This window comes from Oryx dammah, unplaced genomic scaffold (genome assembly GCF_014754425.2).
Source record: "Oryx dammah isolate SB20612 unplaced genomic scaffold, SCBI_Odam_1.1 HiC_scaffold_26, whole genome shotgun sequence".
NCBI classification, from domain to species: domain Eukaryota; kingdom Metazoa; phylum Chordata; class Mammalia; order Artiodactyla; family Bovidae; genus Oryx; species Oryx dammah.
The window spans coordinates 5,797,720-5,822,502 of NW_024070210.1; the positions used below are offsets into that span (position 1 = coordinate 5,797,720).

General features: G+C 41.8%; 1 protein-coding gene across 1 annotated transcript in view; it reads right to left on the reverse strand.

Annotated features, from left to right (window-relative positions):
* Positions 1-5,304: 5,304 nt before the first annotated feature.
* FLRT2 (fibronectin leucine rich transmembrane protein 2) overlaps positions 5,305-24,783 on the reverse strand; it is a 110,317-nt gene continuing 90,838 nt past the window's right edge. Inside the window, exon 2 of the mRNA XM_040227525.1 lies at positions 5,305-12,440. Within this exon, the coding sequence (XP_040083459.1) occupies positions 10,074-12,056 (1,983 nt within the window). The 5' untranslated portion in view covers positions 12,057-12,440 and the 3' untranslated portion in view covers positions 5,305-10,073. The remainder of the gene's footprint in view (positions 12,441-24,783) is intronic.

The following is a 24,783-nucleotide window of genomic DNA, read 5'->3' on the forward strand; positions in this document are numbered from 1 at the left end:
AAAAAAAACAGCTGAGGAGGATGCGTGTTTCTTAATTACAACTAGATTATGAAACCAAGAATGGTATTGATTGCAGAAAGGAACTGTGTGACAGCTGGTAGACCATCGCATCTGCACTGCAGAGCCATTACAACCCTCTTCTGTCCGGCTGTCACCAGCCCATTCTCAATCAAGCGTGGATGCACACCACCATAGTCTGTGGTGTAGCAGAATGAAATACACCTATGTCATTTACCATTATAGATTTCTGAAACAGAAAGTTATTACCTTGATTTTTTGTTAAGCGTTTCAATTTCTTGATGTCTTTGGAACACTCGTTCTGATACTCACCCATGTGAAACAGTTCCTGAATTAATTTCAGGATAACCATGCCTACATGTCCTCTGCAGATCAGAGACGGAATAGCTACACTACAAAGAAGTTGATCCTCTTTGTAGGACAGTGTTCTATCCTGTTCGATGGATCCCACTCACCAATGAGACAGAAGGCCTGGTATTGCTCTGTGTTGTGCTAAGGAATCTCCTTTTCCCCAGCTGTTCAAGAAAAAAGAATGTGTGTGCTCAGTCACGTCTGACTCTTTGAGACCACATGGACTGTAGCCCACCAGGCTTCTCTGTCCATGGAATTTCCCAGACAAGAACATTGGAGTGGGTTGCCAGCTCCTTCCAAAGGCATCTTCCTGACCCAGGGATCGAAGCCAAGTCTCTTGAGTCTCCTGCACTGGCAGGTAGATTCTTTACCACTGTACCACCTGGGAAGCCTGGTACATGAAAAAAGAATAGAGAAAATAAAAAAAAAAAAACTTCCTGTCAAACTTGTATTAAGAATGGATATACACAGTGATGTGGGATTTTGAATGCTAGCTACCTCTAAATAGACGATTCCTAACAATCTGATTTTAATAATTCTAATAATTACTCTGATCTTAATCCTCAAGAAGCTTCGTTTCACTACTTAAAGTTGGCAACATATCACCCTGTGCATGAGAATTGGGTGCCTGGAAAATACAGAGGCTGAATGTCATTTATTTCAACCCCAGATGATGCATTAACTACTATGCTTGTGACCTAGGTCGCTTCAGTCATGTCTGACTCTGTGATCCCATGGCCTGTAGCCCACCAGGGTCCTCTGTCCATGGGGACTCTCCAGGCAAGAATACTGGAGTGAGCTGCCATGCCCTCCTCCGGGGGATCTTCCCGATCCAGGGACTGGACCTGAGACTCTTAGGTCTCCTGCATCGGCAGCAGGCTCTTTACCACCAGCGCCTCCTGGGAAGCCCCGCTATGTGTGTCAGTCACTCAGTTGTGTCCGACTCTTTGCAACTCCGTGGCCTGTGGCTTGCTGGGCTCCTCTGGCCATGGGATTCTCCAGTCAAGGTTACTGGAGAGGATTGCCATTCCCTTCTCCAGGGGATCTTTCTGACCCAGGGATCGAACCCAGGTCTCCTACATTGCAGGTGGATTCTTTACCCGCTGAGCCACTGGGGAAGACCACGGACTGCTATGCATGCCTCCAGTTCTGTCAGCCACCACATGTGTTAGTCTGTGCTGTCTCCATCTAAGGTAAAAGAAACTGATAACCCTTTAAAGTGTAAGTTATTAGCAAGGCCAACTGGCAGGTCAGTGACAAAGGCAGGTTTCAAAAAAAAAAATCAGCTTGATACAAATTTGAATAATTATCACTCTTCACTGCTTCCTTCTTTATGGGAATATCATTTCTAGGAGAGACTATTTACTCTCATGGTAATAACCAAGATAATACAATGTGAACTTTTAAATGATATACACTGTATTTTTGGTATAGGATGTGACACAGTGAATAATGACTGTCCCTTTTGATATTGCTGATGGAAACAAAAAAAAATATAACTCTGTTTTTTATATGTGAAGAATTCATTCTGACTAGCAAACTGTCAAAATGATTTTATCTTTGACTCTGTGTCGTCCAATACTTTGCATATTTTTTGTGATGGTGACATTTTCTTGCAAGAAGATTCTTAACGATAGCACTTTATATCCCTTTTGCAAGCTGGCTCACTTTTGAGGTTGTGTGTAAAATATTCTTCGAATCATTTTAATAGTTCTCTTAAGCATATCCTGAGTCCCTTTCAAACTTTCATATCAGTTAATGTGTGACTATCGTATAGTCACAAAAACAAAATTCTGCAAAAAATAGCAATGGGTTACCAAAAAATATTAAAGAAAATATGTGTTTTACTTTTGAGCAAAACTTATTCTACATAATTCACAATTCTACAGCTCTTTCTGAGGCTTAAAAAGAAAAAAATCCAGCTACAGTAGATTGACTGGGTATCTGTTTTCTGAGATGCTGCTGTGTGTGAAGAGCTGACTCCACAGAGAGCCTGACATCACTGCTGGGCCCCTTGTCCTCCGATCACACTTTCTCCAGAAGCATGTGCGGGGTACGTGCCAGGGGCTGGACACCGTACTCAGCACTGGATGAGACACAACTGTCAATAGAATATGTGCTCCGTCTCCCAGAACCCAGAGCATAGGCATGAAACAGACCCATGAAATGTTCCAAACTATCATTGCCACAGACAAAAAAGTAACTGCTGGAGTAACTGCACAGAGAGGTCACATCGTGGATAGGCGTGACCCAAGAAGCTTTCCAAGTCAATGCTTGTTGGGAGTGGTGGTGCATTCGAATTGTATCTTGAGCGAGAAAAAATGTCACTAGACAAGGTGCTTGAGATCTTTGGAGTTAGACTTAAAGATTTTAATTCATTTGCTCATTTAAAATATATATCTGATCCAGAGTCCATAACGCACGAGGAGGAAATACCAGTAAGCAGTATCAGGCAGCAATGTGTGGCAGGACATGTAGGTTACACAAAGAGTTTGATTTCTCTCTTCACACTAATGAAACATTTTGAAATTCAGACAGTGTCACACCAGGTATTCTTTATAGATTACCCTTTGTTCCTCTGGCAAGGCTGAAGTGGAGAGAGAGGAGAGGGAGGATCTTAACCGCATCACACATTTGAGAGATTAAGTACTGGATCTAGGCTTGTTAGCTGATTGTTTTATAGTGTCTGAACTCTCCAAGGGCTTCTCTGGTAGCTCAGATGGCAAAGAATCTGCCTGCAATGCAGGAGATTCAGGTCTGGTCCCTAGGTTGAGAGAAGATCCCCTGGAGAAGGGAAGGTCTACCCACTCCAGTACTCTGGAGGGGAGCTCTCCAAGAAGGCAAAGAGGGGGAAATAGCCTAGGCTATGAGTTGAACACTAGCAGCTTCCAGGAAAGATTTTTGATGATGCAAAGTTAAGTCTGCTGGAAAACTATCTTACTCAGCACCAAAACTTACCTGGTCTCAGCAAATATTTGCTGAATGAAAACAAAACTAACGAAGACCCATACTAACCCAAAACAGGGAGTTTAATAGACTCTCTGATCCAGCACAGTTTTATATTTGATTGGGGAAAGATGGACCCATGATAGAAGCTTATTATGGCAAAGGATAAGAATTCCCCTAAAGGGTACATTGAAACATTCATCTAGTTTAGACCTCATACCAAGAACATGGACAAGAGATCATCAGTTGGTGTGTATGTTCCAGTGACACTCGGTTTGGAGTTAAATATTAAAAATTCTTTACCCTCGACTTTCTGTAACACTAATGAAATAAAGCTTGTATAATAGCCTCCAAAGCAAACATTCTATATTTGTGCTATGAAAAAAAGGTCTAACTCCAGAAGCCAGTTTGCTAACACCCTAATAGATTCTGACATATGAGCATCTTCAGCAGGATTTACAAAATATTTAAAGCAACCTCTCAAGTATGAAACAAATTCATTACCCAAAATAACCTGACTCAAGTCCTTTTAATACTTCTCTCAGCTCACCCTGTGGATATACACAGAGCTTGATTCCATCTGAAGCTTTCAAGTCACATCAGTGTGCAGACATCAAATAATCACAAAAACAGAACTACTGTTAAAACCTAGGAGTGGATGACCTAGGAAATTCAAAGATATTTGGAGGTTTGTAAAGATATTCCTTTGATTTGTCACACAAAAAATAGTGTATCCACTGGGTGAAGTTGTGGTACCTCAATCATTAAAAATTTTAAACACTAAGAATTTGTCCTCAGGACTAGCCAGTCTTAAGGCTAGTCAAACAATTTAGAAGCAAGAAAACAGTTAAGAAGGAGTCAGGCACTGTTATTATTATTATTTTGGGTTGATTTCCATTCTGGTGCTCAGAGGTTGCTGTCTGTAATCACCAGACAATTCTGAAATTTTCAATGACTTGGTATAAACTTGAAAAGTTAACTCAATTAAAGTCTGATTTTATTAAGGCACTGTCACTTTGCTTCATCTACTAAACACCAAGGTAATCTATCATTTTTCTATCTAACATATAACTTTGATGTGTTATCACATTTATCGATAGGTATGTACACCTCTCGTATCTTAGATATTCTATTGAGTTTTTAATGAGAGAATGTCAAGTTATTACATGAGCTCTGAGACACTGGGATGTGTTAAAAAAAAAAAAAAACAAGTTTATTACACAGTCTGTGGGCTTCTTAGCAGCGGAGTCATGTTTTTCTCTGAATCCCCAGTAGAACCTAACAAAGTGCTCTGTAAAAAGTAGATGAGAAGTAAATACATGGGATGAACAAATGAAGTTCTTTAGAAACATGGTAGAGGGGAAGATATTCTTGACTTGGCCATGCCTATATTTTATTCTTCTATCAAACCTCTGAACTCAGACCAGCGCCTTAGGGCAAAGTCAATGTCTCCTAAACCTTTTTGAATGAATGGTGTCCCTTGACTAAGGATCTAGTCTCCATAGAGTAAAGTCTGTACCTCTTGGCAAAAGTAACCAAGAATACGTAGATGTTGTATGTAAAATCTCCCAAATTTAATATGGATCACCCTCTTGCACTTCCGTAGTTAATTCCCCAACAAAGATTTGCAAATCATTCATACTAATAACTGGAGTGTCATCACTTTATTTCCTGGTTCCGTCTCTGTCAAATACATTATTAGTAAAATGGCCAAGAGGGCTCAGAGAAAGGGGGTTCAGGAAAAATCAGGAGATTAATCCTGAGTTGAACTTGAGCATAGGAATAAACACGTTTCCATGAGTGGTCAGTGAATGTGTGGGTGGATGAGCCATAAACAGTTCTGACGTAGAAAATACCATGAGGATTTTTAATGGAAATGACATTTTAAATTGATATATTATGAAATAGGGAAAATGACTATTCTGATGAGGTGACTACATTGGTATTTATCTATATTCTAAACACAGATTTCACAAAGATAAAATAATATGCTCAGGTAGGTGTGTATATTCAAAAGATATTCATAGGAACATAACAGTTTAGCCAGGAAGTAGAAAAGAGCGTGAAGATTTCATATAAACCCCTCACACAAAACAAGAGTCAAATGGCCTTAAAACACAGAAGCTATATTCAAGGAAAGAGAAAGTGAAAAACTCTATTATCTCCTCCACCTTTCTCAACCTCCAGCATCCAGAAGCGTCTCTCATTTCTCTTTGACTTGAACCCAGAAATGATGGGCAGCAACCCAATGAACTTACTCAGATAAACACAATGACGTTTCTTTTTAAAATAAGCCTTTACTGAATATATCAACAAGGTACTGTATAGTGTAGAGTGAAGCGTCCGGTTAACAAAGTGTGCGACGCGGCCGGTCTCAGAGGATGTGTGATGCACTCTCCCACCCTCCTTGCAGTCCCTTGTCAGCGAGAACGCACTACACGGAAACCAGGAGCAAATCGGCACGTGGCTCAGACGAAAACAAATCACCAGGACTAACTGTCAGTGGCTAGATACTGGTCCTAGAAGGGGCACACAAGTGGCGATGCCTTCACCTTGCCTCAGAAAGGTTATACATCTTCCATCCCATGGATATACCTATGAACACCCCAGTGTGCATGTGTGTGTATGCAGTGTGTGTTACACTAGCTTAAAAACGCCTGTTGTGATGGCCTTGCTTTGTGCTCTTCTGGTGAGTGTGCTGCTAGAAAAACTAAAACTATAGCAAGAGAAGGTGATATTTTGTTATAACAACAGGATCCCACGTGTACAAAGCTTTCTCCCATAATCAGGGACAAGCACCCCCTTTGTCGGCTCGCTTTTCACCCTCCCCACCCCAGGAAGAAATTAGAGAAGGGGGTAAACTAGTGCTCCCTACTTGACTTAAAGAAAGTGCATCACGCAAGGCTGGACAAGACTAATAAAGAAGGAGGTTTGGGGTTTGCTTTGTGTATCTCTTCCTCTTTGGGAAGCTCTTTTCTGTTTTGTTTTCCCATGAAGTTGGAAAGGTAAATCAGGAACAAAACCATTATGCTCATATTCTAAAGTGAAACACTGTCTCCTTTTCAGAGGGTAGTGAGAAAAATGTTACAAGCAAAGAAGTAATGGAAATTGATGACTTCCAGGTCTAAGGTTGCAATGGATGCTGCAAGTGTGATTAGCTGACCAAGCCATCTGCTTCTGGTGGACAGCAAGTGTATCACCTTGTGTCTGGAATGGATACTTTGCTCACAACATCCAGAGTTTGTCTTCCTCAGTGGCGAAGAAGTTCTGATTCCTATGGAATGACTAGGACCATTATGATCCAGTAGGAAATGGAGCCGTAATATTAGCTATTTTATTCATCCTTTTTACCAGACTGGTCACATTATACCTTTTTTTTTTTTTCTTTTAAATCTCAGGGAAAACATCCAATAAATATTCAGCAAACATTCAGATAACTAGAAACTGCATGATTTCTCACGGTAGACTTTTTTCCACTTTTCACACAAGAAAAAGTCAGGGGAACACCCTTTTTCTCTCTGCTTTTGCTTCTCCCACGTGATGAGCTGCTAATGCATTTGACAGTTTGAAAGAAGCTAGGGGCCTCTGCATGTTCAAACACGTCTCCCTAAATAAGTAGGTATCCATGACAACCCTGGGTATGAATAATGGTCAGCAATATCTGTATGCTCCCGGTTATGCCTTTTCCTTTTGGAATTTTTTCTGCACAGTATCAGTGACTAGCTCTAAAAGTAGACACATGGTATCTGACATCACCGCCATCGGGTCAGACAAGCATCAAGCTCTTTATCAACTGGAAAGTATGGCTTTGTTCATGGTCTTGTCCTGCACCTTCAGTTTTGATTCTTGGTAACCTCAAAATGCACAATAATGGTGAGCACAAGAGAGGTCCAACATGAGATGATGTATCAGCAAAACATTCCCATGACAAAAGTGCCAATCAAAGCAGAATCTGCCACTGATGGTCCTTCAGCAGTTTTCCTGAGACACGTAAGACAGTGCAGATTCCGTGATGTGCTTTCTATTCTGGTGTGGGTGAGAGTCCCAGGTATGCTACTACAAACGGGAGACCAATCCTGATTTGAGCAGTCTCTGTCATGTCATATACAAGCTTAGAATTAAGCCTCTAACTAGATTCTGTCTCTTCAGGAATGCCTTCTAGCAAAGGAACCATTTCAGATCATCCTAATCTTTTCACATGACCAAGTTTCCATCATAGGACTTAAGCTCCAGAGAATTCTGCGAATCTCCTAAGACATTATAGAAACCTCTCTAACCTTGGTCTTCTTGGCTCAAAGCAAAGACATTTGTTTCAGCCGCCACATATCCCACTGGAGGTTATACACACAATACAAATAAATGAGAATGATTATTTTGTAGATAAAAGAAAAAAAAAACTTCAAAAATCAAAGTACCATCATTTGAACACATAGTTTTATCTACACAGCCAAGGAGAAAAGGACAGTGGAAGGGAATTATCCAGTTAAATACACAAAGCCCCGTGTCATGGTCCTGCATTTCGGATGGCTTACTGCTACACTAATCATTTTCACAGACTGTCTTTTCCCTTCACTGTGTGGACCTAGCTTTAAAAAGGCAACAGTCAAAATGAGCTAGCTAATAGACTAAAATGAAAACTAAAGTCACTTTAGAATTAATTCAAATTAATTCATAGTTAATTTCAGCTTGACTGCACAGTTCGATTCTTGTGTCTGCAACATTATAACTTCAGTTATATTTTCGGCTTATTCTGAGGGACAAGGGAGATTAAAACATACTACTTGGGGATATATTATTAAAGAAAATAAAGCTCTTACTATAAAGAAAAACTTGCATAGCATTTTATACCTAAACTTTTACAAAGAAGACACATCACAGTTCTATTTTGTTAAACGTAAGAGGGACAGGGAAAGCCAAAGCAACGTGATTGTGACGTTAACGTCATAGGTTCTTAAAATAATGACCAGTGATCAAGGAAATATGCAATACAGACTGAAATGCCTAAATTTGATTTTCAAAAGAATTTTCCAAGGGTGTACTTTATAGATAAGGTGTGTATGTGATCGATAGCCCTTCTAGATCTAAGGGATGGAAAGGAGGACATCATACATGCTTTCTGAAGATGGACGTTGCTTCAAAAAATATCTAGAATTAAGCCTGGACATCCTTCTCTTCTCCATGCCCTCTGCTCAATGCCCTGTGCTGCCAAGATTAGGGGAACAAGCCTTCCCTCCCAGGCTTGTTCATTTTTCATCTGTTATCCTGTTAATATAAGATTGATTATCCCTCACAATTCCCAAAGAAGAGGAACATCCACAATTTAAAAGGAATAAATGAAATTAAAAAAAAATGGAAGCGGATCAAAGTCAGTTCAAGGTGGAAACAGTATTGCTTTAAAAAAAATACGGTATTTTGCCAGCTTTGATGTGTCCTTACAGGATTATTAGCAGGGAAAATTAGTATACATTTTAAAGTGAGTGTGGATATTTTGTGCAATGAAGACTGGCATCCATAGTTTTCTTTCAAATTTTTAGCAGAGGGGTGACCAACAAATATTATCATCAACAGCTAATTATGAAAATATACGTGAGGTGATTGGAAGACAAGAATTTCTGAGGGGATAAAGGTATTAATTCAAGCTATTTCAACATGATACTAACAAAGTTAGTTGATATAGTATAATGGGACCACTGATTACGTGCTTTTGTCTAAAGGGTATCAATAGTTTTTAAATAACCAGTTTAGTACGTTCCAAACATTGATTCCTTGTTGGTCTAAATATCATGTTGACATAGCTGCAGTGAATCTACCCAAATAATTCTCATTATCAAAAATAATTCCATTCAATATAATTCTTCCCATTATTTTATTAGCCTCTTCTAAAAAAGTATTCTAGAATATATCTCTGTTGAATGCGATTCAACCTGATGTATAATTTGAACAGTAATAATTTTAAAGGGAGTTTACTTGTTGGGGTATCCTACCTGTCCCGAAGATGACTGAAACCAGACTCAGGCTTCTGTTTCACATAGGGCCAGGGGAGCCTGAAGGTGATTTTTCAAGTTCCCAGTCAGAAAGCCAACCCCTGGATTCAAAGGTTTTTTTTCAAATCTTGTCTCATTGTCTTGATTCTGCCAGGATGGGTTAACTTCTCTCATAGGAACTGATTTCCTCCAGAGATGCCTTCTGCATTCCCTCCTTTGGGTCAAAACAGGGTGACTACCTCCTTTCTTAGATTCGACAAGTTTCCACTCTTCTTCCAGAACTGGAAGTATATAAATAGTAGGAAGATATCTGGGGAGCATTTCTTGTTCTATGACTATTATCTGCCCTACTCTGATGAGCCCACTTTAACCTGCCCTTTTATCTGACCACCAACTTTAGGAAACGAATTTGTTCTGAAGCATCAACAGTGAAGTGGTGAATTGCATCAGGAGGGAGAATCACTCATTCTTTCACCCTGGCATTGGGTTCTCATTGTACAACCCTGTACAGTACTTCAGCAACTATTTTTTTTTTGTTTTTAAGATTTAAAAAGCAAAGAGTTACAAAACTGTAATTAACTTGGAATAGAAAAGATAGCACTTTTTTTTTAAATCCCATTATATAGTACACCGTATAAATTACAGAGTATTCAAATGCACAAACGCATCTGGGTAACATTTATCAAATGTAACTCGTGTGTCTTTACGTGCACACACGTGCATGTTTCGAGAGTCTCCATGTCCATCCACTCTGTGGCGCTGGGCCTCTGTCTGTCACGTATGGCAGTGCTCCAGGTCTGGCACGCTGCTGTTGCAGTATCGCATGTTGTTGGGGATATGGCAGTCTGTGTAATTAATGCCCCCATTTGGGGTGTAAATGGGCTGCAGTCTGAAATCTCCTTTAAGGAGCTGATCGTTATTTAAGGAGACGATCTGGAAACTGGTCTCTGTCATCTCCAGGATGGAATTGTCCTTCTTCGTGCCCGCCTCACAGTAGTCGTCTTTCCGCCTGCCTCGGTTGTATTTCCACTTCTGGGAGGTGTAACGTCCCTTTCTGTGCATGTGCCAGCAAAAGACACTGAGCAGGACCACGAGCACGAATATCACGGCGCCCCCGATCAGGCCCGCTAGCAGAAAAGGGGAGCCCAAGCTGTGGGAAGTCGTCTGTTCGTGGCTGGAAGCCGTGTTGCTGCCAGTGTTCACATAGGAGTCATGGGTGGTGGCCTCCGAACAAATGGTGTCTTCTACAGCTCGGTAGTTAAATGCATCCAGGGGCACTAAACAAATCCGATAGGTGGATCTGGGTTCCAGATTTATCAGGCTCAGATGCTGCTTCTCGCCGCTGACGATGCGTTCCTGAACGATGCCCCCCACCAAACTGTGGCCCATTTTCACCCATGTGAGCTTGTAAGCCATCACAGTGAAGAGAGAGAGCCAGCCGACTTGGATGGAGGTGTCATTCACGAAACGGATGGAGAGTTGGATCCGTTCAGAAAGTGGTGGGGTCACCCTTTCTCTGCCATCCCAGTCGGGAATTGTGGGGGGCTTGGATGCTGTGGGACTCAGGGGTGTGTAGCTTCTGCTGGGGATCAGCGCAGAGAACGTGGTGGGCTGAGTCACAGGAGAAGCTGAAGTCGGGGCTGGGGTGAGGGGAGGCAGGCCAGGGGTCGTGGTGGGGCAAGACAACAGATTCATATTCAGCTCCCGCACGGCCATGCCCCTGACTTGCTCGGGACCTTGGCACATGAAACCTCGTACGTTGAGCGAGGCGGGGATGTGTCTGAGCCACTCTGTGACCCATTTAATGCTGCAGTCACAGAACCAAGGGTTGTTCCGAGCGGTGAGCTGCTTCAGGTTGGAGAGGTTGTCGAAGACCCCTTGAGTCAACACGCGCAGCTGGTTGTTGGAGATGTCCAGCCGTTCCAGCTTCCGGAGGTTGGAAAAGGCTGTCAAAGGGATGTGGTTGATCTGGTTGTCCTGCAGGTAGAGCCTGACCAGGTGTGTACCCGGGAGGTCAGGAGGCGGGCGGGAGAGTGAGTTCCGGACGATGGAGAATTCCTTGAGCTTGGTGAGGTGGCCGAAGGTGCCCTCGGCGATGCCCTTGTTGGTCAGGAGGTTCCCGTCCACGATCAGACGCTCCAAGCTCGTGAGGTTCTGGAAGGCCATGTCTGAGATGACGGCGATGCGGTTCTCATCCACACGCAGCTCCTGCAGGTCCACGGGGAGGCCCACTGGCACGCTGCTGAGGTGGTTCTTGGACAGGAACAGCAACTTGAGGCTCAGCGCCTCGCGGAAGGCTCCATCTTCCACGCCCACGGTGGAGATGGAGTTGTCGTCCAGGTGCAGCTCTTCCAGCTTCAGGAGCTGGGCCAGGGCCGCCCGTGAAATGGTCTGAATGTTGTTTTCCTGCAGGTGGAGGACACGGACGTTCTTGGGGAGGTTCATGGGGAATTCGTCCAGTTGGTTGCCGTAAAGGTAGACGGTGTGCACAGACTGAACGTTGTGGAGTTCTGCAGGAAACCCAGCATTATTAATTTGGTTGTTATGGAGGTAGAGTACAGTGACGCCCTCCGGGATCCCAAGAGGCACTGAGGTCAAGCTTCGCTCATTACAGTAGACGAAGTTCCTGTCACAGCGACACACACTAGGGCACGCCAGGAATTTTGACACTTGTGAGGAGAGCCCCAGGGAAATGAGAAGCCAAGATTTCAGGAAAAAAGCCCCCTGGCCGGGCCACTGTGTGGTCTGTAGGCCCATTTCTGAAGTACAGAAATCAAACACAATGCGGTAGGGAAAAGAAAAGTAAAAAAATAAAAATAAAAAAATAGAAACAGATAGCTAAACCAAAATAATTGAACAGGGTTCTCAAGTCCAGAACTCCAACTAGAGGAAATGTCCTGAAGGCCAAGGTCAAAGAATACTCTTGAGGTCTCTGGTCTTCTCAGCCTGTGTTGGCCTCTTTGCTGTTGTCCTCCATGTGCAAAAATATTTCAATAGGAAGAATTTTCCACCCAGGCAACAAGTGAAGCCAAGTTATCTGCAGCCAAGAGGGGCCCAACCAGGCTGACAGAACCTCTTCTGTGGTCAGGCAGGTCAGTGTGGATCAGCCCACGAGCTTCTTGGTTAAACTCAATCTGCAATCTGTTGTAGGAAAGAAGAGAGAAAAGAGTCAGTGAAGGGTAGACAATGGATTAAGTGCTGATCTGACTGTAGGTTTTTCAAAAATGCTGTGATTGGGACTAACCACCCAGAGGCTAGGAGTTGGCATTAAGTAATGTGTTAAGTAATAATAATTCACTTGAAAAGGTATTCAAGAAATGAAAATGATTCGTCTTCATCGTCAAAAGAAAATCAGAGTGTTGCCTCTCATTATCAATGATCATGCAGTGAATTTTACATCACAGTCAGCATCTTCCCTCAGAGATCTATTTGCATATCCAAACAGAGAGGCATAAGAGGCCTGGGGCCGAATCTACTGAATCAAGGATGACTATTTATAAATGCAACTGGTCACAGTCACATTTCACCATGAAATGACTGACTGAGCAAAAAATACAACTTAAGGGGAAAAATGTGAAACCCTTTTCAGTTATAAACAAATGCAAAATGGAGACTGATAAAGTTATTTGGAAAGATGCTTCTTGTCATTTGCCATTTTTTAATATAAAAACTGAATCAGTACACTTGAAACTAAAACAACATTGTAAGTCACTTATGTTTCAATGAAAAATTATCAAGTAAAAAGTGGCAAACGAAAAAGATGCATCTTTCTAGATAATTTTATCTGTCCCCATTTTCCATTTGGCTTCCCTGCTGGCTTTTAGTACTCTGCTTCTCTGGGGGCTCAGACACTAAAAGTGTCTATCTACAATGTGGGAGACCTGGGTTCAATCCCTGGGTTGGGAAGATTCTCTGGAGAAGGAAATGGACCCACTCCAGTACTCTTGCCTAGAAAATCCCATGGACGGAGAAGCCTGGTGTCCATGGAGTCACAAAGAGTCAGACACAAGGAGACCCGAGTTCTATCTCTGGGTCGGGGAAGATCCCACTCCAGAATTCTTGCTTGGACAATACCATGGACAGAGCAGCGTGGCGGGCTACAGTCCATGGGGTCGCAAAGAGTTGGACACAACTGAGCGACTAAGCACATGAATATGTATCAACTATATATAAAACAGAAATTTGCATCCTTTTGATCTGACACTGTGATGAGGCAGTTTACAGGTGACGTACAGATGCATGTGTGAAGGCAGAGAGAGGACTTCTTTTTCCCTCCCCACTCCTTGCCTCCTCTCATCTGTCTGCCTCCCAAATAGCTCACACTTAAGTTACCACCTAGAATGACCAAACTCCAGTCCATGGCACATTTCCATTTATCCCCTCTTTTGAGACCTCTAGGTACAGATGAGACACACCACTGTGATTCCTTTGAGAGCTGACAAGCTCATGACTAGGAATAAATTATTTTTCAACAATGCAACCTTCCTCCCACCTGTGAGTGTTTTCCTGCTTCTAGAAAAGGACTTTCAGCAAACTTTGAAATGATAGGAGATGCATTTGGGGAAGTAAAGGCAATCTGAAGATACTAATCAAAGCTTCTTGCTCCAGAACTCTTCCATCTATTTTTATATTAGAGAGGTAAAGACGTTAATTGAAAGGTGTCAGATTTGATTTCCCTATAAAATAAGCTAACATGACAGGGCACGCAAGCTAGAAGTCACTTAATTCTCACCAATACACAGTAACTGAAATAACTTGCATCTAATGCACAGAGGAACGATCTGAAATTGTTTCCTTGACTATCTTTACATGCATGAGAACTAAGTCACTTCAGCTGTGTTTGACTCTTTGCGAGCCCATAGATGGTAGCACGCCAGGTTCCTCTGTCCATGGGATTCTCCAGGCAAGAATACTGGAGTGGCTTGCCATCCCCTCCTCCTGGGGATCATCCTGATTCAGGGATCGAACTCTCGTGTCTAACATCTTCTGCATTGTAAGCAGCTTCTTTACTACTAGCACTGCTTGGGAAGTCCACTGTTTATGTTTTTAAACATAGGTAAAAAAGACAAAAAAAAAAAAATGTAACCTCTATTCAAGTGTCCAGAATGTTAAATTTGTTCTACCATTAAAAAGATCGTGAACCATCTAAAAAATGCCTTTGCTGATCAGAAATGGTAATATACATTTTCAGTTGTTCAGAAAACGTTGAAAAAGAAAAAAAGGAGGTTGGTCAAGAGAGTCTCTTTCCAGGCAAAAAGGATGGGTGTGATACTTTATTAAAAATCAAGAATTATTTAATTTGTTAAAAATTACAAATATATGTTTTGTCACAGGAAACAGGAGCAATCCTCTCTAGCAAAAATCTCCCTATTAGCTTACCGAATAATTTAGGAAAAACAAAAAAATAAGGATAGTGTGGGAAAAGTGAATTCAGTGCCATCAGCTTGATGCCATCCCTAGCTTAGGTTTCAAATTATCAAACCATCCCAACATTCCCTCATAGCTGCTACTGAGTGTGGTCTTTGGTCCAACAACATGAACTTGACCTGGAAAGTTGTTGGAAACACAGAATGTGTGCCTTAGCAAGAGCCTAGGGCATGCACAATAAAATTTGAGGAACACTGCCCTAGACACAGTGCCTTCTTACTTAATCATCAGAATGCTTTAATTTATTAAATGTAAAATAAATGCAAGAGTATATCAAGTGACTGATTTGAGAAGAGTAAAAGCCTAAGGCATACCAATCACTTTGGTCCCGAGGAGATGGTCTCAAATTACATCTTATATGTAAATGACATCTTATAAGTAGAGTAGCACAATGACCAAATATATCACTTGGCTTCAACAGATCCTTGGAAATGTATGTTTGAATCACAGATACTAATATCTAGTAGGAGCTGAAAGAGTTATTTGTAATCAGAGGAACACACGCTCATAAAGCATGATTTATTTAAGAACAAAAATTTGTTTGGTGCTATTAGCATTTCCTCTTCAAAAAAGGTCAGAAAGTGAGACTAAAAGAATAGAATCTAACACATTTTTGAGGATTCCACAGGAATCTTCCAAGTGTGAAAGTGGTGCACAAGGAACAGAATTTCCAATGGAGAAAAAATAACTTCCCCAGGGTCTTTAAATTCTTATGTAAAAATAATAGATGCTTCTTAACTGCATTTGCAAGCTTAGTTTTAAGGTCCTACAAACAACAAACCAATGTTTCAAGATGGTAGGATTTGTTTAGAAACTTTATCCGTGAATAGCCTCAAGGCACTAGTAATTGAAGGATCAGCTCACAGGAAAAGACCCTGATGCTGGGAAAGATTGAAGGCAAAAGGAGGGGGGACCACAGAAGGTGAGATGGTTAGATAGCATCACCGACCCCACAGACGCAAATTTCAGCAAACTCTGGGAGACAACGCAGAACGGAGGAGCCTGGCGTGCTGCAGCCCACGGGGTCGCAAAGAGTGGGGCACGACTTAGCGACTGAAAAGCGACCGTGAGGATGACTGGCTGCCCACGAAGGGTTCAGAAATGGGGCTGGGGGCCATCACCGTAGATCCAAATGCAAATATTCCACGCGCTTCAATCGGGCTCTCTGAAAGCGGAGGAAAGCACCCTGGCAGCCAACCCTTCGCCCCAGGTCTTGCTCTCTGGCAGGTGTGCTTTACTTATAAGTGGTTCTTGTATAATTACTTAAGGATGTGGTCCTGAAGAAAGCCCCTAATGGGATTACATGGGGCAAACTGTCACTGCTTATCCCCCTCAACAGGAGAAAACTCTCATCTGCATTACACTGTATGGATCAGCTATGACAAGTTCAACGTTGAATGAAAACAAACTCTCAGGGTGGGCTTTGTGCTTCTTGGGAATCCCACAAAATAACTGGGCATGGTAGACTTGTTGTAATTCTTGGATCGACAACAGTCTATATATTATGTCAGCCAGTAGACTGTATCTTTGTTCAAATCAGTGCAAGTGTTAAATCGCAGCCACCTAGGCAATGATGATTTTTAAGTCAAGCAGGCTGAAATCTCCATATTTTCAGTTGTAACTCCTACTAAATACAAAGGGGCAAAATCCTTCTTTGGAGAGGTCTGTCTTGGAAATTTTTTAAGAGAAATCCTAAGATAGAGACTGAATTTATAGAGAAAGTAGCATAGTATAATGTGTAAGGTCGGACCCCAGGGGCCATGATGGGCTGCCTCTTCTCTCCCCTGCCGGCAGGAGAAGTCCCTAATGGAAGGAGCCACCCAGATCCCGGGGACCAGTGACAGCACACTTCGCCAGCTAAAGCCTCCCCACCCCAGCCACGTAAAAGGACCTATCAGCCCACGAAGCCTCTGCCTGGCGACCTATCTGAACCCCCGCCCATTAACCTGACCATCCCTCGCAACAAATTTATATAAGCCTCGTTGGGGTCCAGGAACCCCGCCTGGTAGCGCTTCACCATTAAAAAGCTTGTTAGACACTTTTTTTTTAATGTCCTGGTCGTCTTTTTACCTAACATAATGGTCAAAAGCATAGTCTCTGAGTCCTCACTCCATCTCTGGTCCCTTACCTGAAAAATGAGGATAAAATAGTTCCTAACTCAACAGCACTGTTGAGAGGATTAATTAGGAAAATATTTGTGGAAAGCTGCATGAGGCCTGACATGTGACAAGGACATAATACATAAAACTGTTATTCTCGGTGTACTTGTTATGATTCATGATATCCAAAGAGGTGGACTCCAAAACATAGAGTAAAATAAAAATCACCTTTGACCACCCAGGTTCTCCGTACTGACACCTACTCCATGATTTCTTAACATCAGTGCTGTTCAAATTTTGAGCCAGATAATTCTTCTGGTGTGGAGCTGCTGTGCACACAGAGAGATGTCTCCAGATATAGGTATGTCCCCCCAGGAGGCAAAATGCCTCCATTTAAGAACCAGTGACCTACCTCATTTTACAAGTACCTTAAAAGTTTAGTATTTTAATTCTGATTTTATAGAGGAAATTAAAGATGCATTTCTAATAAACTGAGCCTAAACGTGTTTCATGCCATGGAAACCAAAAAAGCATGGAAACTCAGTATGTTTTTCATCTATTTATTCAGCCAATATATTTGGCGGGGGCCACTGGAATGAGGGTACCTTCATGCAGAGCTGATATGCTTTTTGACTTTGTCAGTCTTAAAAATATAATGAGGGGAGAGAAGTGAATAAACAAGGAATTATGGTGCTGTGTAAAGGTTTCTAGCCTCAGGGAATCAGGGAACTATGGTACCTTGTAAAAAGCTCTAGTCTAGTCCCTGGGATAACAGGAAAAAGACAGCAGTGGGAGGATTGCCTTTGTGAGGCTCCAAAGGATAGGAAGGCGCAAGCCAGGGAAGAGATTTCAGAAGTTCTGCCCAGGGATGGCCTTAACATGGATCCAGAGGTGAAACACAGGCCCGCTCAGAGAAGGAACGGAACTTGAGCCCCGCAGCACTTTCCTCCAGCTCTGTCTGCTTCCCACTGAGACTGCGCTATTTCTAGAAGCTAAGAAACAAATCTATGTTTCAGAATCATTAGCCACTTCATAATGGTTGGATATGAAAAGATCTTACTTCAAAAGATGAATTTAAAATACTGAGAGCAAAAGTTGTGCTTTTTTCTTTTTCTTCTTTCGTCTTTGCTGTTTGTTTGAATATTGCACTGACTGTGTCTCCTCTCCAGGAAAGGTGAGATTATGAAGAAAGACTTAATGGAAGATGCTAGGTAAAAACAGACATTTTCATTTATATCACAAAACACAGTTCCAAAAGCCTAAGTATAAATCAACACGCAACATGCTTCTCTTTGGAGATAGCAACAACCTGGCCCCGCCTGTCTGTTAAAGATGACAATAACAGCAGCAGTTATCCCAGGCTCCTTTAATTTAACTCTTTCCACAGAAACTGAGACTTAAAAGACATAAATCAGGTAAAAGCCTTCTGTAAAGTGTTTCTCTCCTAGTGCTACCTACAAAGTGTTTTTTTTTTTTTCCTCTCTTTCCTTTTTAAATTAATTCCAGGAGCTTGTATTTCAGGAGCCCTTAATAAACTCAGACAATAAAAATCATAGTACAGAAAATAGGGATTTTCAATAAGCACTGCTGATTGCATAGTATAATGACATCAGGCCAAACCTAATAAAATCGTAAATGGTTTGGCCCTGAATGGATCATGCCAAGAGACAACACAATGCCTGAGTGATGCTACAAGTGAAAACGCTAACTTGACAAGGAGTTCTCCTGGAAAAGTGTCCCTGGGTACATCCGATTTAGTGCTTCTGGAGTTAAGTTTGTGCTTAAAAGTCAGACACACACAGGTGCAGAATCCATAGGCCCAACTACACTGCGAATGTCTTTGTTACAATCTGGAAACACTAAAGCAATTTATAGATCTTGTGCACATTTCCACATTCCTCTAGATAGGTTATAAATACTGTCCCTGCAACAATCAGGAGAGTTCTATAGTTAGCTGGCCAAGATGTGGGGATTAGCAGAGGAATTCGGAGAAAAATATAACAATAGCTACCCCCTAACTTGAAACCATTTTTCCATCTCATTCACTGAAGCTTAATCAAGCCCCTTGAAGTTTTTCTCATTAGACAAATATTTTTCTTTGCTAAAACAAAGAGAGAGAAAGAAGGGAAAATGGGGGGAAGAAGGGAAGGAAAGAAAAGAAACACTTTATTTAAACAGTTGACAATTTTCTGGCTCCAGTCAGTCTAGAATTGAAAACATTAAAATTGGACCAAAAAAATAATAGTAAGAAGAAAAACTATTCTCCTGACAAGCATAAAATTCTCTAACACATTTGAAGAGTTGTTCTCATATGGATTTCAGTACAGTTGGTTTAAATAATAGGGGTAAGTTTAGTACTAGTTACAACTTTACAAACTCAGATGCATAAACTTTGAGGACACAATTATTACTGCCATACGGCTGCTCTCAATCTACTGGGGAGCTCCCACTGATCATCCCTGGGGTTCATATAAATCTGCATAATCGAGGGCTGCAAGACTAAGTCTTTAGGATATTTAATAAGCTCAGTGGTGAACAGATACTAATAGAGAATTTCTCTGAGGCATCACCAATAGGAAAAAAAAAAAAAAAAGCATATGGTCCACAAAGGATGAAACTTGCCATAGCTCATGTCTATATACTTTTCAACCCATTTTAAAGGGAGGTAGTTCAGTCATCCATTTGTTTGCTCAGATACTAAGAATCTTATGATTCAGGTAGAAAAAAAAATGCTGGTACTTTTTAGACTCATCTTTTGGAGAGATTTTCCCATCATCTGATCCAGTGATTTCCCATCCCCAGGGGTCATCAAAAATACTTGGGGAAGGTGATGAACCATTAGGTTCCTGGGTCCCATCCCTGTAGATTCTGGTTTGCCTGGTCTTCAAAGAAGTCTGGGCAGAAACATTTTGTCAACTTTCCCCAGATGGATCTGATGATCATTTACTTCAGTGTCCAACCACCCAGACACTGCTGATCAGAAACTGCTTTCAGGATATTGAGACAACTGGTCCTTCTTGTGTCCAGACCAAACCAAGTGAGAGGTAGAAGTGAGGTAGGGGCATGGAAACACCAAAGGATGTCAGGATTGAGTGGAGCCAGAATTTAATTTGACCTCAGCTCAAAGTTCCAGAGAATAGCAAGCAGAGATAAGAAGGCCCTTCTTAAATGAACTATGCAAAGAAACAGAGGAAAATTCCCATTCTAGAATGAGAAAGGCTAGAAATTTCTAGAAAGTTGGAGATGTCAAGGGAACATTCTGTGGAAGGATGGGTAAGATAAAGAAAAGATCAGGACCTAAGAGAAGCAGAAGAGATCAAGAAGAGGTGGAAAGAATCCACAGAAGAACCATATAAAAAGAGTCTTCATGACCTGGATAACCACGATGGTGTGGTCACTCACCTAGAGCCAGACAACCTGGAGTGTGAGTCAAGTGGGCCTTAGTACTAGCATTTCCATGAACAAAATTAGAGGACAGAATTCCAGCAGAACTATTTATAATCCTGAAAGATGATGCTCTGAAAGTGATGCCCTCAATATGTCATGAAATTTGGAAAACAGCAGTGGCCACAGGACTGGAAAAGGTCAGTTTTTCATTCCAATCCCAAAGAAGGGCAATGCCAAAGAATGTTCAGACCACAGTACAATTATGCTCATTCCACATGCTGGTAAGTTTATGCTCAAAATCCTTCGAGTCAGGCTTCAACAGTACATGAACTGAGACCTTCCAGATATACAAGCTGGATTTAGAAAAGGTAGAGAAACCAGAGATCATATTGCTAACATCTGTTGGATCATAGAAAAAGGAAAAATCATCTACTTCTGTTTCATTGACCACACTAAAGCCTTTGACTGTGTGCTGCGCTAAGTCTCTTCAGTAGTGGGTTGCCATTTCCTTCTCCAGTGACTGTGGGGATCACAACAAATTGTGGAAAATTCTTAAAGAGATGGGAATACCAGACCACCTTACCCGCCTCCTGTGAAACCTGTATGCAGGTCAAGAAGCAACTAAGAAGCAAGTTAGAACCAGACATGGAACAACTGTCTGGTTCCAAATGGGGAAAGGAGTATGACAAGGCTGTATATGGTCACCTTGCTTAGTTATCTTCTATGCAAAGTACATCATGTGAAATGGCAGGCTGGATGAATCACAAGCTGGAATCAAAATAGCCAGGAGAAATATCAATAATCTCAGATATGCAGATGATACCACTCTAATGGTAGAAAGTGAACAGGAATTAAAGATCCTCTACTTGAGGGTGGTCAACACCGAAATCAGGCTGATTATATTCTTTGCAGCCAAAGATGGAGAAGCTATATACAGTCAACAAAAACGAGACCGGGAGCTGACTGTGGCTCAGATCATGAACTCCTTATTACCAAATTCAGACTCAAATTAAAGAAAGTAGGGAAAACTGCTAGACCTTTCAGGTAGGACCTAAATCAAATCCCTTATGATTATACAGTGGAAGTGAGAAATAGATTTAAGGGCCTAGATCTGATAGATAGACTGCCTGATGAACTATGGAATGAGGTTCGTGACATTGTACAGGAGACAGGGATCAAGACCATCCCCATGGAAAAGAAATGCAAAAAAGCAAAATGGCTGTCTGGAGAGGCCTTACAAATAGCTGTGAAAACAAGAGAAGTGAAAAGCAAAGGAGAAAAGGAAAGATATAAGCATCTGAATGCAGAGTTCCAAAGAATAGCAAGAAGAGATAAGAAAGCCTTTTTCAGCGATCAATGCAAAGAAATAGAGGAAAACAACAAAATGGGAAAGACTAGAGATCTATTCAAGAAAATTAGAGATACCAAGGGAAAATTTCATGCAAAGATGGGCTTGATAAAGGACATAAATGCTCTGGACCTAACAGAAGCAGAAGATATTAAGAAGAGGTGGCAAGAATACATGGAAGAACTGTACAAAAAAGATCTTCATGACCCAGATAATCATGATGATGTGATCACTAATCTACAGCCAGACATCTTGGAAAGTGAAGTCAAGTGGGCCTTAGAAAGCATCACTACGAACAAAGCTAGTGGAGGTGATGGAATTCCAGTTGAGCTGTTTCAAATCCTGAAAGATGATGCTGTGAAAGTGCTGCACCTAACATGACAGTAAATTTGGAAAACTCAGCAGTGGCCACAGGACTAGAAAAGGTCAGTTTTCATTCCAATTCCAAAGAAAGGCAATGCCAAAGAATGCTCAAACTACCACACAATTGCACTCATCTCACATGCTAGTAAAGTAATGCTCACAATTCTCCAAGCCAGACTTCAGCAATACGTGAACCGTGAACTCCCTGATGTTCAAACTGGTTTTAGAAAAGGCAGAGGAACCAGAGATCAAATTGCCAACATCCGCTGGATCATGGAAAAAGCAAGAGAGTTCCAGAAAAACATCTATTTCTGATTTATTGACTATGCCAAAGCCTTTGACTGTGTGGATCACAATAAACTATGGAAAATTCTGAAAGAGATGGGAATACCAGACCACCTGACCTACCTCTTGAGAAATCTGTATGCAGGTCAGGAAGCAACAGTTAGAACTGGACATGGAACAACAGACTGGTTCCAAATCGGAAAAGGAGTACGTCAAGGCTGTATATTGTCACCCTGCTTATTTAACTTCTATGCAGAGTACATCATGAGAAACGCTGGACTGGAAGAAACAGAAGCTGGAATCAAGATTGCCGGGAGAAATATCAATCACCTCAGATATGCAGATGACACCACCCTTATGGCAGAAAGTGAGGAGGAGCTAAAACGTCTCTTGATGAAAGTGAAAGAGGAGAGTGAAAAAGTTAGCTTAAAGCTCAACATTCAGAAAACAAAGATAAGGGCATCTGGTCCCATCACTTCATGGGAAATAGATGGGGAAACAGTAGAAACAGTGTCAGACTTTATTTTGGGGGGCTCCAAAATCACTGCAGATGGTGACTGCAGCCATGAAATTAAAAGACGCTTACTCCTTGGAAGAAAAGTTATGAGCAACCTAGATAGTATATTCAAAAGCAGGGACATTACTTTGCCGACTAAGGTCCGTCTAGTCAAGGCTATGGCTTTTCCTGTGGTCATGTATGGATATGAGAGTTGGACTGTGAAGAAGGCTGAGCGCCGAAGAATTGATGCTTTTGAACTCTTGTGTTGGAGAAGACTCTTGAGAGTCCCTTGGACTGCAAGGAGATCCAACCAGTCCATTCTAAAGGAGATCAGCCCTGGGATTTCTTTGGAAGGAATGATGCTAAAGCTGAAGCTCCACTACTTTGGCCACCTCACGTGAAGAGTTGGCTCATTGGAAAAGACTCTGATGCTGGGAGGGATTGGGGGCAGGAGGAGAAGGGGACGACCCAGGATGAGACGGCTGGATGGCATCACGGACTCGATGGACGTGAGTCTGAGTGGGCTCCAGGAGATGGTGATGGACAGGGAAGCCTGGCGTGCTGCGATTCATGGGGTCGCAAAGAGTCGGACATGACTGAACGACTGAACTGAACTGAACTGAACTGAACTAGTTGAGGGTGAAAGAAGAGAGTGAAAAGCTGGCTTGAAACTCAGCATTCAAAAAATGAAGATCATGGGATCCAGTTCCATCACTTCATGGCAAATAGATGGGGGAAAAGTGAAACAGTGACAAGATTTTATTTTCTTGGGCTCCAAGATCACTGTGGATGGTGACTGCAACCATGAAATTAAAAGTCGCTTGCTCCATGAAAGGAAAGCTAAGACAAACCTAGAGGGCATATTAAAAAGCAGACACATCAGTTTGCCGACGATTGTCCATATAGTCAAAGCTATGGTTCTTCCAGTAGCCATGCAGAAATGTGAGACTTGAACCATAATGAAGGGTGAATTGAACTATAAAAAGGGTGCACCGAAGAATTGATGCTTTTGAACTGTGGTGTTGGAGAAGACTCTTGAGAGTCCCTTGGACTGAAAGGAGATCCAACCAGTCAATCCTAAAGGAGATCAGTCCTGAATATTCATTGGAAGGACTGATGCTGAAGCTGAAGCTCCAATACTCTGGCCACCTTATGCAAAGAGCAGACCTGTTGTAAAAGACCCTGATGCTGGGGAAGATTGAGGGCAGGAAGAGAAGAGGGCGTCAGAGGATGAGATGGCTGGATGGCATCACCAATGCTATGGCCACGAACTGGAGCAGACTCCCAGGGACAGTGGAGGACAGAGGAGTCTGGTGAGGCTCATTCCATCAGGTCAAGAAGAGTCAGACAGAAGTTAGTGACTGGACAACAAGAAACAACAGCTCAGCCACTTCCATTAATGGAAGGACAGCAAACACTAAACCTCTTTCAACATGGCTTTTTTTATGTCATTAGGAGATAATAAGCCATGGGAATTGCTGAGAACACTAAATATAATTCATATGAAGTAAATCCAAAACACTAAGTTGGTTTTCAATAAACTGTGATTTAGAAAGGTAGAGATTGCAGTGGGTTGACCAAAAAGTTTGCTACATCTTAGGGAAGAACTTGAATGAACTTTTTGGCCAACTCAATATAAGCGAGAGAGAGCCTGTCTCTGGGGGCAGCTGACTTGGACAGCTTTTCCACAGACTAGCTGTGCTAACTTGGGCACATTACTTCATTTCCCTATGCCCTAGTTCACTCATATGCAAGATGGGGAAGATGATGATACTAATCTCATGGTTGCTGTAGGACTATAAATCACTGAGAATTTTATCTAACATATGGAAAACATGCATTCAGTGTGCCATTCCTATTATAAGCATTTTGAAAACTAAGAAAAAGCCCTTGTTTCAGGGAGCTTTTGTCCCGAATTTAGTAGAGAGGAGATTCTTTTGAATTCATCAGGTTTTATTTTTCTCTGATTTTCATTCCCTATTTTTACCATAGTTCTTTCCTATCTAGACACATACACCTTTCCATACATTAACCTTACAAATACGTGAAGATATTCATTGGGTCTCTGAGCTCTTC